Raw genomic sequence first — 15,273 nt, 5'->3', positions numbered from 1 at the left:
CAAGTTTCGCTTTAAGTGAAACAACATTATAATGGATATAAAAATCTTTTCACCTTAAGTGAAATTACACGTAATGGAAATAACAATCTTTTCGCCTTAAGTGTAAAAACACAATTGAAATAAAAATCTTCTCACCTTAAGTGAAATAACACATAATGGAAATAAAAATCTCCACCTTAAGTGAAATTACACATACTGGAAATAAAAGTCTTTTCACCTTAAGTGTAATTACACATAATGGAAATTACATTCTTTTTTAAGTGTAAAGACACATAATGGCTTCACCCCTCAGACCCCATGGGGGTTCAGCCACACTAGTTGTATTAATTTAAATTTCCACCCAATAAAGATGCGACAATGCTAAGGAATGCTGAACATTGCCCAACTTGATCCTGTGTTGATCTTTGATCTATTTACTAAGTAAGAAAGTGTTATAGGTGAATATAAATATGTGGATAGATTAAATGTCATACTTAAAAAGTAAGTAAGTTCTTTGTGTGTGTGAATGTAAGTGTATTAAAATAAAACCTTAGCAAGTAAGAGAATGTTTGTGTATGTATCTTAATTATTGTATGGATGAATAAACTTATAATCTACAGCGTATGAGAATGTGCTATGTGAGAGTGTAAGGGTCTGTATGATTTCACAAGAGAGAAATAATAAATACATATTAAGCATGTATGATGATCATTGATCAGTTATCTTGTGTACATTACATTTATTGATGAAAAAACTGACAAAAATGTAAATTATAAAAAAAAAAATGTCTTGGGGCCTTGACCAAGTTTGACTGGTACTTTTGACCCTTTTTGGCTGAGTTATGGCCCTTTGATTAACGAAAAACCCTATTTTCGTCTTTTCGGTCAATAACTGTTGCAAATATTACTGGATTTTCTTGAAACTTGGTAACATGGTTAAATGACACACTATTAAAAATGTATTCATATGTGACATTGAAAATTTTGATTTCCTTTTCCTATTTCAGAGCAAAAAAGAGGAAGAAAACCTAAGCAGTGGAAGTTTCTTGTTTTCCTACTAAGCAAAGCTAACGATGACTATTTGCCAACGTCAGTTGAAATTAATCGCCTACAACACTGTGGATATGGTAAGCACATGACCTTAATCATCTTAAAGTATGAAACAAGTTCCTAAAATTTCATTGCCCTGAATTCATTTGCCTAGTCAAGTCAAGATTCTAATTAATCTTCAGCTTTTTTTTGGTCACCTGAAAGGCTCAATGCAAGTGACCTATTCTAATTACGTTTTGACGCCATTATCCATAGTGTATCCGTAAACAAGGGGGGGGGGGGGGGCAAAATGGGGGGGGGGGCGCAAAGTGCAAGATTTTATAACCCCCATTCGATCTTGAATTAACGATTTGTCTTATAAATATGTTATTTCATATTTGAGCAGCAGTTGCACAAAATGTCCCTTTTCAATGCAATGTAACAGACACTAACACACACTTAAATGGTTTTGAAGGAGATCAGGGGGAATCTGCAATGAGAAAAAATTGAAAATCAGCTCCATGAAACTTTCTGTGTTTATTGTACAAGTGCCCTATAGTTGTTTCTTTTGCTGTTGCAGACGTTCAATCTTTGGAATTTTTTCTGTTACAATGGAAAAGATAACCAAATTACAGTTTCTTTTTATTACATGCTGTTATTTTTTCCAGTTTTTAATACTGACACACATTTAAAGTCATACTTGAATAATTGTTACTTTGACTTTGATGTATTTGAGTTTTTATACTAACTGCGCGGGAGATAAGGTCACGCTTGTGGATCCTTGTTTTCTTTCAAATGTGCATTTTTAGAAACATTACAGTTATTAAAGTCGTCGTTTTGAAGTATTGAATTATATAAACCCTATGAACATTATTTATTCAATTTCTATAGGAAAACGAGTAAAACTTATCCGGAGATAGCATTTTAACATACAGGTATCATATCAAAATTGGGATCTCTTGTGTACAAAATGATAGTGGGGGTATATTTAGTTCTAGTTAGATGGTGATTCTATTATGTATTATTGGTACCCCAGCGTTCTTTTCTTTCTTTCCTAAGATGAGATTTATTTTACAGGATACCCATCTGCCCAGTTGTCAAACCAAGATCGCTATCCAGTGAAAACTGCCATTCCAGTTGACATGCCCTTGAATGACTTTCAGTCCATGATTTGCACATTATACCCCGATGCACGCCTTGGAATGATTGGATTTACCTTCGCCAAGTGTGACCAAGGGAAGAAGCTACGTAGAATTGAAGCAGACGCTGTTGCAGATCTGAAAAGCATCTTGAAGCAGGGGAAATTATACCTTATTCCTAATCGGGACTTGAGAATGGCAAGTATTAAGTGTTGATGGACACCCTACCCATAATTGAGTGCTTTTAGAAATGCAAAGCAGTTAATGGTATCATCATTATGTACACATTTTAATGCCTATACCATGGAACAAGGGATGGCGACTATTAGTGTTACCCAAATATACAAATATAACATATCATGTATTGTCCCATTTTGTCTAATTTTATTAATTGGTAATTTGGGCTTTGACATTTTTAATCATATTTCTAGTTAGAATCATAGAAATGTTTTGGTGAAAAACTGTCTGAGCATAGATAGCTTTTTAAACCACATTTGGTCTGTTGTTCATTTGTTCAAACATCCGTCAATAAACAATTCTTGTCATCTCTATTTTTCACAACACATATTGGAGGGATCTCTCTTAAATTTCATATGTAGGTTCCTCTTGGTGCCTAGTTATGCACATTGCATTTTGGGACTGATCAGTCTCTAAGATGGCCAGCAGGCAGCCATTTTAGATTTTAACAACAGAAGTTTATTATCACAATTTCCCAGATATCATATTACACATGAGATCAGACTCATGGAGAAAATTTTTTCCTGATTTCTTTATGTAAATGGATTTTAACTATATATGCAACCACGCTAATAGGTAAAACAAATATTTAGCGTGAGTCTTGTTTTAATTGCAAATAAATAAATAACTGGCCATAGATGCATGATTTAGTAACTATCTGAATATTGCGCTAATGGGTGATTTAATTTTAGGAAACTCCACTGCTTATGGAAGAAGAAACGATAGTTCGAGAAAATGTAGAAGCTGTTGTCCAACAACCTCCACCACCAGTTGTCCAACAACCTCCACCACCAGTTGTCCAACAACCTCCACCACCAGTTGTCCAACAACCTCCACCACCAGTTGTTCCAACAACCTCCACCACCAGTTGTCCAACCACTGCCACCACCAGTTGTCCAACAACCTCCACATCCACCAGTTGTCCAACAACCTCCACCACCAGTTGTCCAACCACTGCCACCACCAGTTGTCCAACAACCTCCACCACCAGTTGTCCAACCACTGCCACCACCAGTTGTCCAACCACTGCCACCACCAGTTGTCCAACAACTGCCACCACCAGTTGTCCAACAACCACCACCACCAGTTGTCCAACAACCTCCACCACCAGTTGTCCAACCACTGCCACCACCAGTTGTCCAACCACTGCCACCACCAGTTGTCCAACAACCTCCACCACCAGTTGTCCAACCACTGCCACCACCAGTTGTCCAACCACTGCCACCACCAGTTGTCCAACAACCGCCACCACCAGTTGTCCAACAACCTCCACCACCAGTTGTCCAACAACCTCCACCACCAGTTGTCCAACAACCTCCTCCACCAGTTGTCCAACCACTGCCACCACCAGTTGTCCAACCACTGCCACCACCAGTTGTCCAACAACCGCCACCACCAGTTGTCCAACAACCTCCACCACCAGTTGTCCAACAACCTCCACCACCAGTTGTCCAACAACCTCCACCGCCAGTTGTCCAACAACCGCCACCACCAGTTGTCCAACCACTGCCACCACCAGTTGTTCAACAACCTCCACCACCAGTTGTCCAACAACCTCCACCACCAGTTGTCCAACCACTGCCACCACCAGTTGTCCAACAACCTCCACCACCAGTTGTCCAACCACTGCCACCACCAGTTGTCCAACAACCGCCACCACCAGTTGTCCAACAACCTCCACCACCAGTTGTCCAACAACCTCCACCACCAGTTGTCCAACAACCGCCACCACCAGTTGTCCAACAACCTCCACCGTCAGTTGTCCAACAACCTCCACCGCCAGTTGCCGTCCAACAACCACCACCACTAGTTGTCGTTCAACAACCGCCACCACCAGTTGCCGTCCAGCAACCTCCACCACAAATTATCCAGCAACCAACCCCAGAGGCTGTGCCACAACCAACGCCAAATCACATTGTTGATGATACTCTCGCACAGGTATTAAATTTATCAAACTGTAAATATAGAATTATGTTGTGGAAAGTATTTGTTTGGTGCTTTTTCATTATACTAAGTGTCATCATAAAACGAAAAATGACACTCCTTTCATATTCCTTTGATCTCAAGCTCGCTTTAAATTTGTATACCTCCATTTTACAAGTCTGTCTTTCATGGGTAACCAAGTCACTTTACAGGAATTAGGTGAAATGGTTGATTAGTTTTAGATTTTATAACATTATTTCATTTGGTTGTCATGGTTAGCAAACAAAATGTCAGAATTGATCATTATTGAGCTGGCAAGTTGTTCACTTTTTTTAACTTTTGGTTGCCATGTTCTGAAATGGGAATGACAAAGGACTAAATCAGTCATTTAGTCCATATGGTTCATGAAAGCTATGTTTGTAATGAAAACAACTGAATTTTAAATTAATGATAATAACTTTTAAAAAAAATCCAATTTCTACCTGTACAATGAATGATATTATGGATGACCACATGTCTTTTTAGAGGGGGATTTTTGAATGTATGTTTTTGTTATCTGTTGCCAAAAAAATGGCCAAAGTCTGAACTTTATCGCTATTGACAAATTTTTTTTTGGGACCACTTACGAGAACCCTGTCTTGTTTCTTCTGATACAAGTTTTTTTCTTTTGTTTTGTATATTGTTACTGACATGGTATAATTGTTCACAGATGGATATGTCTCATGACTCTTCCTTTGAAGACACAGATACACCTGTTGTAAGTATTTACTAAATCCATAAGCTTCATTTTGTAAACTGTTTTAAGAATAATATCTGAAATAATGTTATCATTGTTAAATTAGCAAATATATTTTATCTATATTAAATTGATTACAAAACAATCTATGAAACTTTTACTGATCACTTTTGAAGGCTATGTGGTAAGTGCATAATTGGTTTTAAAGTAGGAGGAAACTTTTATGCCAGAGAACTTTTATCCCTCAGTACATCTTAAATCATCTTTATTTGAATGAAATTTGGTTAAAGAATTTATTTTTGTTAAAAAACAAAATGGGATCCATTTTCTAGCATATAAATTAGTATTGACAGTCTGGTGTCAGGAAATTGTCAAGTTTGATAATTAATATGTGTAGAAGAGAAACAGAGCTTTGTAGTCTAAATCTTACATTATAATGCTTTGTCTTAATGATATAATAAATGTTATTACATGGAATATAACTTTTCTTTGGTATATATTTCTTTAATTTTTCTATTTTAGATTTCATTTAGACGGAGACGGGTGGCAGGCATGAGGGCACGAGAGACAATAAGACAATCGGCAGCAAGAATTATGACGGTAATAATGTCCCATTACTTTCATATTAATTGTATTTATAAAGTTGCTCAGTAAAGTAATCTATGATAAAAATTACTGATTCTATTCCTTAGGTAATATCTTCGATAAACTTTTCTAGTTACTGTTTTTAATCATTTTAGCCCTTCTCTGACAGCTTGTGATTTCAACTTTTTGGAGACACTTGATCAAATTCAAATAAAAAATTAAATGGTCAGATCGAGACGAACCAAACTGAGATTTCAATTATTTTCATGATCAAAGCGAGACATTTCATCTCTTAGGTAAAGATAAGGCTCAAAGACTTTCTTTTATGTAGGACTTCTGTGTTTGAAGAGTCTAATTAATAAACAATCTTGGTATACAGTGTTGTACTATAGTAGTGGTATACAGTGTTGTACTAGAGTAGTGGTATACAGTGTTGTACTATAGTAGTGGTATACAGTGTTGTACTATAGTAGTGGTATACAGTGTTGTACTAGAGTAGTGGTATACAGTGTTGTACTAGAGTAGTGGTATACAGTGTTGTACTATAGTAGTGGTATACAGTGTTGTACTATAGTAGTAGTATACAGTGTTGTACTATAGTAGTGGTATACAGTGTTGTACTATAGTAGTGGTATACAGTGTTGTACTATAGTAGTGGTATACAGTGTTGTACTATAGTAGTGGTATACAGTGTTGTACTATAGTAGTGGTATACAGTGTTGTACTATAGTAGTGGTATACAGTGTTGTACTATAGTAGTGGTATACAGTGTTGTACTATAGTAGTGGTATACAGTGTTGTACTATAGTAGTGGTATACAGTGTTGTACTAGAGTAGTGGTATACAGTGTTGTACTATAGTAGTGGTATACAGTGTTGTACTATAGTAGTGGTATACAGTGTTGTACTATAGTAGTGGTATACAGTGTTGTACTATAGTAGTGTGTATACAGTGTTGTACTAAGTAGTGTTACAGTGTTGTACTATAGTAGTGGTATACAGTGTTGTACTAGAGTAGTGGTATACAGTGTTGTACTATAGTAGTGGTATACAGTGTTGTACTATAGTAGTGGTATACAGTGTTGTACTATAGTAGTGGTATACAGTGTTGTACTATAGTAGTGGTATACAGTGTTGTACTATAGTAGTGGTATACAGTGTTGTACTATAGTAGTGGTATACAGTGTTGTACTATAGTAGTGGTATACAGTGTTGTACTATAGTAGTGGTATACAGTGTTGTACTATAGTAGTGGTATACAGTGTTGTACTATAGTAGTGGTATACAGTGTTGTACTATAGTATAGGTATACAGTGTTGTACTATAGTAGTGGTATACAGTGTTGTACTATAGTAGTGGTATACAGTGTTGTACTATAGTAGTAGGTATACAGTGTTGTACTATAGTAGTGGTATACAGTGTTGTACTATAGTAGTGGTATACAGTGTTGTACTATAGTAGTGGTATACAGTGTTGTACTATAGTAGTGGTATACAGTGTTGTACTATAGTAGTAGTATACAGTGTTGTACTATAGTAGTGGTATACAGTGTTGTACTATAGTAGTGGTATACAGTGTTGTACTATAGTATAGGTATACAGTGTTGTACTATAGTAGTAGTATACAGTGTTGTACTATAGTAGTGGTATACAGTGTTGTACTATAGTAGTGGTATACAGTGTTGTACTATAGTAGTAGGTATACAGTGTTGTACTATAGTAGTGGTATACAGTGTTGTACTATAGTATAGGTATACAGTGTTGTACTATAGTAGTGGTATACAGTGTTGTACTATAGTAGTGGTATACAGTGTTGTACTATAGTAGTGGTATACAGTGTTGTACTATAGTAGTGGTATACAGTGTTGTACTATAGTAGTGGTATACAGTGTTGTACTATAGTAGTGGTATACAGTGTTGTACTAGAGTAGTGGTATACAGTGTTGTACTATAGTAGTGGTATACAGTGTTGTACTATAGTATAGGTATACAGTGTTGTACTATAGTAGTGGTATACAGTGTTGTACTATAGTAGTGGTATACAGTGTTGTACTATAGTAGTGGTATACAGTGTTGTACTATAGTAGTGGTATACAGTGTTGTACTATAGTAGTGGTATACAGTGTTGTACTATAGTAGTGGTATACAGTGTTGTACTATAGTAGTGGTATACAGTGTTGTACTATAGTATAGGTATACAGTGTTGTACTATAGTATAGGTATACAGTGTTGTACTATAGTAGTGGTATACAGTGTTGTACTATAGTAGTGGTATACAGTGTTGTACTATAGTAGTGGTATACAGTGTTGTACTATAGTATAGGTATACAGTGTTGTACTATAGTAGTGGTATACAGTGTTGTACTATAGTAGTGTATACAGTGTTGTATAGTACAGTGTTGTATACAGTGTTACTATAGTAGTGGTATACAGTGTTGTACTATAGTAGTGGTATACAGTGTTGTACTATAGTAGTGGTATACAGTGTTGTACTATAGTAGTGGTATACAGTGTTGTACTAAGTAGTGTATACAGTGTTGTACTAAGTACAGTGTTGTACTATAGTAGTGGTATACAGTGTTGTACTATAGTATGGTATACAGTGTTGTACTATAGTAGTGGTATACAGTGTTGTACTATAGTAGTGGTATACAGTGTTGTACTATAGTAGTGGTATACAGTGTTGTACTATAGTAGTGGTATACAGTGTTGTACTATAGTAGTGGTATACAGTGTTGTACTATAGTATAGGTGTACAGTGTTGTACTATAGTATAGGTATACAGTGTTGTACTATAGTATAGGTATACAGTGTTGTACTATAGTAGTGGTATACAGTGTTGTACTAGAGTAGTGGTATACAGTGTTGTACTATAGTAGTGGTATACAGTGTTGTACTATAGTAGTGGTATACAGTGTTGTACTATAGTAGTGGTATATACAGTGTTGTACTATAGTAGTGGTATACAGTGTTGTACTAGAGTAGTGGTATACAGTGTTGTACTATAGTAGTGGTATACAGTGTTGTACTATAGTAGTGGTATACAGTGTTGTACTATAGTAGTGGTATACAGTGTTGTACTATAGTAGTGGTATACAGTGTTGTACTATAGTAGTGGTATACAGTGTTGTACTATAGTATAGGTATACAGTGTTGTACTATAGTATAGGTATACAGTGTTGTACTATAGTAGTGGTATACAGTGTTGTACTATAGTATAGGTATACAGTGTTGTACTATAGTAGTGGTATACAGTGTTGTACTATAGTATAGGTATACAGTGTTGTACTATAGTAGTTGTATACAGTGTTGTACTATAGTAGTGGTATACAGTGTTGTACTATAGTAGTGGTATACAGTGTTGTACTATAGTAGTGGTATACAGTGTTGTACTATAGTAGTGGTATACAGTGTTGTACTATAGTATAGGTATACAGTGTTGTACTATAGTATAGGTATACAGTGTTGTACTATAGTAGTGGTATACAGTGTTGTACTATAGTAGTGGTATACAGTGTTGTACTATAGTAGTGGTATACAGTGTTGTACTAGAGTAGTGGTATACAGTGTTGTACTATAGTAGTGGTATACAGTGTTGTACTATAGTATAGGTATACAGTGTTGTACTATAGTAGTAGGTATACAGTGTTGTACTATAGTAGTGGTATACAGTGTTGTACTATAGTATAGGTATACAGTGTTGTACTATAGTAGTGGTATACAGTGTTGTACTATAGTAGTGGTATACAGTGTTGTACTATAGTAGTGGTATACAGTGTTGTACTATAGTAGTGGTATACAGTGTTGTACTATAGTAGTGGTATACAGTGTTGTACTAGAGTAGTGGTATACAGTGTTGTACTATAGTAGTGGTATACAGTGTTGTACTATAGTAGTGGTATACAGTGTTGTACTATAGTAGTGGTATACAGTGTTGTACTATAGTAGTGGTATACAGTGTTGTACTATAGTAGTGGTATACAGTGTTGTACTATAGTAGTGGTATACAGTGTTGTACTATAGTAGTGGTATACAGTGTTGTACTATAGTAGTGGTATACAGTGTTGTACTATAGTAGTGGTATACAGTGTTGTACTATAGTAGTAGTATACAGTGTTGTGTACTATAGTAGTGGTATACAGTGTTGTACTATAGTAGTAGGTATACAGTGTTGTACTATAGTAGTGGTATACAGTGTTGTACTATAGTAGTGGTATACAGTGTTGTACTATAGTAGTGGTATACAGTGTTGTACTATAGTAGTGGTATACAGTGTTGTACTATAGTATAGGTATACAGTGTTGTACTATAGTATAGGTATACAGTGTTGTACTATAGTATAGGTGTACAGTGTTGTACTAGAGTAGTGGTATACAGTGTTGTACTATAGTAGTGGTATACAGTGTTGTACTATAGTAGTGGTATACAGTGTTGTACTATAGTAGTGGTATACAGTGTTGTACTATAGTATAGGTATACAGTGTTGTACTAGAGTAGTGGTATACAGTGTTGTACTATAGTAGTGGTATACAGTGTTGTACTATAGTAGTGGTATACAGTGTTGTACTATAGTAGTGGTATACAGTGTTGTACTATAGTAGTGGTATACAGTGTTGTACTAGAGTAGTGGTATACAGTGTTGTACTATAGTAGTGGTATACAGTGTTGTACTATAGTAGTGGTATACAGTGTTGTACTATAGTAGTGGTATACAGTGTTGTACTATAGTAGTAGTATACAGTGTTGTACTATAGTAGTGGTATACAGTGTTGTACTAGAGTAGTGGTATACAGTGTTGTACTATAGTAGTGGTATACAGTGTTGTACTATAGTAGTGGTATACAGTGTTGTACTATAGTAGTGGTATACAGTGTTGTACTATAGTAGTGGTATACAGTGTTGTACTATAGTAGTGGTATACAGTGTTGTACTATAGTAGTGGTATACAGTGTTGTACTATAGTATAGGTGTACAGTGTTGTACTATAGTAGTGGTATACAGTGTTGTACTATAGTAGTGGTATACAGTGTTGTACTATAGTAGTGGTATACAGTGTTGTACTATAGTAGTGGTATACAGTGTTGTACTATAGTAGTGGTATACAGTGTTGTACTATAGTAGGTATACAGTGTTGTACTATAGTATAGGTATACAGTGTTGTACTATAGTAGTGGTATACAGTGTTGTATACAGTATAGTGGTATACAGTGTTGTATATAGTAGTGGTATACAGTGTTGTACTATAGTAGTGGTATACAGTGTTGTACTATAGTAGTAGGTATACAGTGTTGTACTAGAGTAGTGGTATACAGTGTTGTACTATAGTAGTGGTATACAGTGTTGTACTATAGTAGTGGTATACAGTGTTGTACTATAGTAGTGGTATACAGTGTTGTACTATAGTAGTGGTATACAGTGTTGTACTAGAGTAGTGGTATACAGTGTTGTACTATAGTAGTGGTATACAGTGTTGTACTATAGTAGTGGTATACAGTGTTGTACTATAGTAGTGGTATACAGTGTTGTACTAGAGTAGTGGTATACAGTGTTGTACTATAGTAGTGGTATACAGTGTTGTACTATAGTAGTGGTATACAGTGTTGTACTATAGTAGTGGTATACAGTGTTGTACTATAGTAGTAGTATACAGTGTTGTACTATAGTAGTGGTATACAGTGTTGTACTACAGTAGTGGTATACAGTGTTGTACTATAGTAGTGGTATACAGTGTTGTACTATAGTATAGGTGTACAGTGTTGTACTATAGTAGTGGTATACAGTGTTGTACTATAGTAGTGGTATACAGTGTTGTACTATAGTAGTGGTATACAGTGTTGTACTATAGTAGTGGTATACAGTGTTGTACTATAGTATAGGTGTACAGTGTTGTACTATAGTAGTGGTATACAGTGTTGTACTATAGTAGTGGTATACAGTGTTGTACTAGAGTAGTGGTATACAGTGTTGTACTATAGTAGTGGTATACAGTGTTGTACTATAGTAGTGGTATACAGTGTTGTACTATAGTAGTGGTATACAGTGTTGTACTATAGTAGTGGTATACAGTGTTGTACTATAGTAGTGGTATACAGTGTTGTACTATAGTAGTGGTATACAGTGTTGTACTATAGTAGTGGTATACAGTGTTGTACTAGAGTAGTGGTATACAGTGTTGTACTATAGTAGTGGTATACAGTGTTGTACTATAGTAGTGGTATACAGTGTTGTACTAGAGTAGTAGGTATACAGTGTTGTACTATAGTAGTGGTATACAGTGTTGTACTATAGTAGTGGTATACAGTGTTGTACTATAGTAGTGGTATACAGTGTTGTACTATAGTAGTGGTATACAGTGTTGTACTATAGTAGTGGTATACAGTGTTGTACTATAGTAGTGGTATACAGTGTTGTACTAGAGTAGTGGTATACAGTGTTGTACTATAGTAGTGGTATACAGTGTTGTACTAAGTAGTGTATACAGTGTTGTACTATAGTAGTGGTATACAGTGTTGTACTATAGTAGTGGTATACAGTGTTGTACTAGAGTAGTGGTATACAGTGTTGTACTATAGTAGTGGTATACAGTGTTGTACTAGTAGTAGTGGTATACAGTGTTGTACTATAGTATAGGTATACAGTGTTGTACTATAGTATAGGTATACAGTGTTGTACTATAGTAGTGGTATACAGTGTTGTACTATAGTATAGGTATACAGTGTTGTACTATAGTAGTGGTATACAGTGTTGTACTATAGTAGTGGTATACAGTGTTGTACTATAGTAGTGGTATACAGTGTTGTACTATAGTAGTGGTATACAGTGTTGTACTATAGTAGTGGTATACAGTGTTGTACTATAGTAGTGGTATACAGTGTTGTACTATAGTATAGGTATACAGTGTTGTACTATAGTAGTGGTATACAGTGTTGTACTATAGTAGTGGTATACAGTGTTGTACTATAGTAGTGGTATACAGTGTTGTACTATAGTAGTGGTATACAGTGTTGTACTATAGTAGTGGTATACAGTGTTGTACTATAGTAGTGGTATACAGTGTTGTACTATAGTAGTGGTATACAGTGTTGTACTATAGTAGTGGTATACAGTGTTGTACTATAGTAGTGGTATACAGTGTTGTACTATAGTATAGGTATACAGTGTTGTACTATAGTATAGGTATACAGTGTTGTACTATAGTAGTGGTATACAGTGTTGTACTATAGTATAGGTATACAGTGTTGTACTATAGTAGTGGTATACAGTGTTGTACTATAGTAGTGGTATACAGTGTTGTACTATAGTAGTGGTATACAGTGTTGTACTATAGTAGTGGTATACAGTGTTGTACTATAGTAGTGGTATACAGTGTTGTACTATAGTAGTGGTATACAGTGTTGTACTATAGTAGTGGTATACAGTGTTGTACTATAGTAGTGGTATACAGTGTTGTACTATAGTAGTGGTATACAGTGTTGTACTATAGTAGTAGTATACAGTGTTGTACTATAGTAGTGGTATACAGTGTTGTACAGTGTTGTACTATAGTAGTGGTATACAGTGTTGTACTATAGTAGTGGTATACAGTGTTGTACTATAGTAGTGGTATACAGTGTTGTACTATAGTAGTGGTATACAGTGTTGTACTATAGTATAGGTATACAGTGTTGTACTATAGTATAGGTATACAGTGTTGTACTATAGTAGTAGTGTATACAGTGTTGTACTATAGTAGTGGTATACAGTGTTGTACTATAGTAGTGGTATACAGTGTTGTACTATAGTAGTGGTATACAGTGTTGTACTATAGTAGTGGTATACAGTGTTGTACTATAGTAGTGGTATACAGTGTTGTACTATAGTAGTGGTATACAGTGTTGTACTATAGTAGTGGTATACAGTGTTGTACTATAGTAGTGGTATACAGTGTTGTACTATAGTAGTGGTATACAGTGTTGTACTATAGTATAGGTATACAGTGTTGTACTATAGTATAGGTATACAGTGTTGTACTATAGTATAGGTATACAGTGTTGTACTATAGTATAGGTATACAGTGTTGTACTATAGTAGTGGTATACAGTGTTGTACTATAGTATAGGTATACAGTGTTGTACTATAGTAGTGGTATACAGTGTTGTACTATAGTAGTGGTATACAGTGTTGTACTATAGTAGTGGTATACAGTGTTGTACTATAGTATAGGTATACAGTGTTGTACTATAGTAGTGGTATACAGTGTTGTACTATAGTATAGGTATACAGTGTTGTACTATAGTAGTGGTATACAGTGTTGTACTATAGTATAGGTATACAGTGTTGTACTATAGTAGTGGTATACAGTGTTGTACTATAGTAGTGGTATACAGTGTTGTACTATAGTAGTGGTATACAGTGTTGTACTATAGTAGTGGTATACAGTGTTGTACTATAGTAGTGGTATACAGTGTTGTACTATAGTAGTGGTATACAGTGTTGTACTATAGTAGTGGTATACAGTGTTGTACTATAGTATAGGTATACAGTGTTGTACTATAGTAGTGGTATACAGTGTTGTACTATAGTATAGGTGTACAGTGTTGTACTATAGTAGTGGTATACAGTGTTGTACTAGAGTAGTGGTATACAGTGTTGTACTATAGTAGTGGTATACAGTGTTGTACTATAGTATAGGTATACAGTGTTGTACTATAGTATAGGTATACAGTGTTGTACTATAGTATAGGTATACAGTGTTGTACTATAGTAGTGGTATACAGTGTTGTACTATAGTAGTGGTATACAGTGTTGTACTATAGTATAGGTATACAGTGTTGTACTATAGTAGTGGTATACAGTGTTGTACTATAGTAGTGGTATACAGTGTTGTACTATAGTAGTGGTATACAGTGTTGTACTATAGTATAGGTATACAGTGTTGTACTATAGTATAGGTATACAGTGTTGTACTATAGTAGTGGTATACAGTGTTGTACTATAGTAGTAGGTATACAGTGTTGTACTATAGTAGTGGTATACAGTGTTGTACTATAGTAGTAGTGGTATACAGTGTTGTACTATAGTAGTGGTATACAGTGTTGTACTATAGTATGGTATACAGTGTTGTACTATAGTATAGGTATACAGTGTTGTACTATAGTAGTGGTATACAGTGTTGTATATAGTATGGTTACAGTGTTGTACTATAGTAGTGGTATACAGTGTTGTACTATAGTATGGTATACAGTGTTGTACTATAGTAGTGGTATACAGTGTTGTACTATAGTATGGTATACAGTGTTGTACTATAGTAGTAGGTATACAGTGTTGTACTATAGTAGTAGGTATACAGTGTTGTACTATATAGTATAGTGTATACAGTGTTGTACTATAGTAGTGGTATACAGTGTTGTACTATAGTAGTGGTATACAGTGTTGTACTATAGTAGTGGTATACAGTGTTGTACTATAGTAGTGGTATACAGTGTTGTACTATAGTAGTAGGTATACAGTGTTGTACTATAGTAGTGTATACAGTGTTGTACTATAGTAGTGGTATACAGTGTTGTACTATAGTAGTGGTATACAGTGTTGTACTATAGTATAGGTATACAGTGTTGTACTATAGTATAGGTATACAGTGTTGTACTATAGTATAGGTATACAGTGTTG

The 15,273-nt window shown here is 35.2% G+C and overlaps 1 protein-coding gene across 1 annotated transcript; it reads left to right on the top strand.

Moving 5' to 3' along the window:
- Window positions 1–464: 464 nt before the first annotated feature.
- On the top strand, window positions 465–5,973 carry LOC138328864 (uncharacterized). Its single transcript, XM_069275581.1, has 8 exons — window positions 465–480; window positions 986–1,105; window positions 2,085–2,344; window positions 3,076–3,250; window positions 3,303–4,321; window positions 5,016–5,063; window positions 5,565–5,642; window positions 5,959–5,973. Exons 1-8 carry the CDS (start codon window positions 465–467, stop codon window positions 5,971–5,973), a joined length of 1,731 nt encoding a protein of 576 aa, XP_069131682.1.
- Window positions 5,974–15,273: the final 9,300 nt, after the last annotated feature.

This window comes from Argopecten irradians, chromosome 8, assembly GCF_041381155.1.
Source record: "Argopecten irradians isolate NY chromosome 8, Ai_NY, whole genome shotgun sequence".
NCBI classification, from domain to species: Eukaryota; Metazoa; Mollusca; class Bivalvia; order Pectinida; family Pectinidae; genus Argopecten; species Argopecten irradians.
Note: the sequence above shows the minus strand (reverse complement) of the source record. Positions and strands in the feature narration are given on the sequence as shown.

What these genes read in the sequence shown, in the direction of transcription:
- LOC138328864 (XM_069275581.1), top strand. An exon ending in TCCAACAACCTCCACCACCA is followed by an intron (nt 3,251 to 3,302) that starts GTTGTCCAACCA and finishes CACATCCACCAG; the next exon opens with TTGTCCAACAACCTCCACCA. An exon ending in TTGATGATACTCTCGCACAG is followed by an intron (nt 4,322 to 5,015) that starts GTATTAAATTTA and finishes AATTGTTCACAG; the next exon opens with ATGGATATGTCTCATGACTC.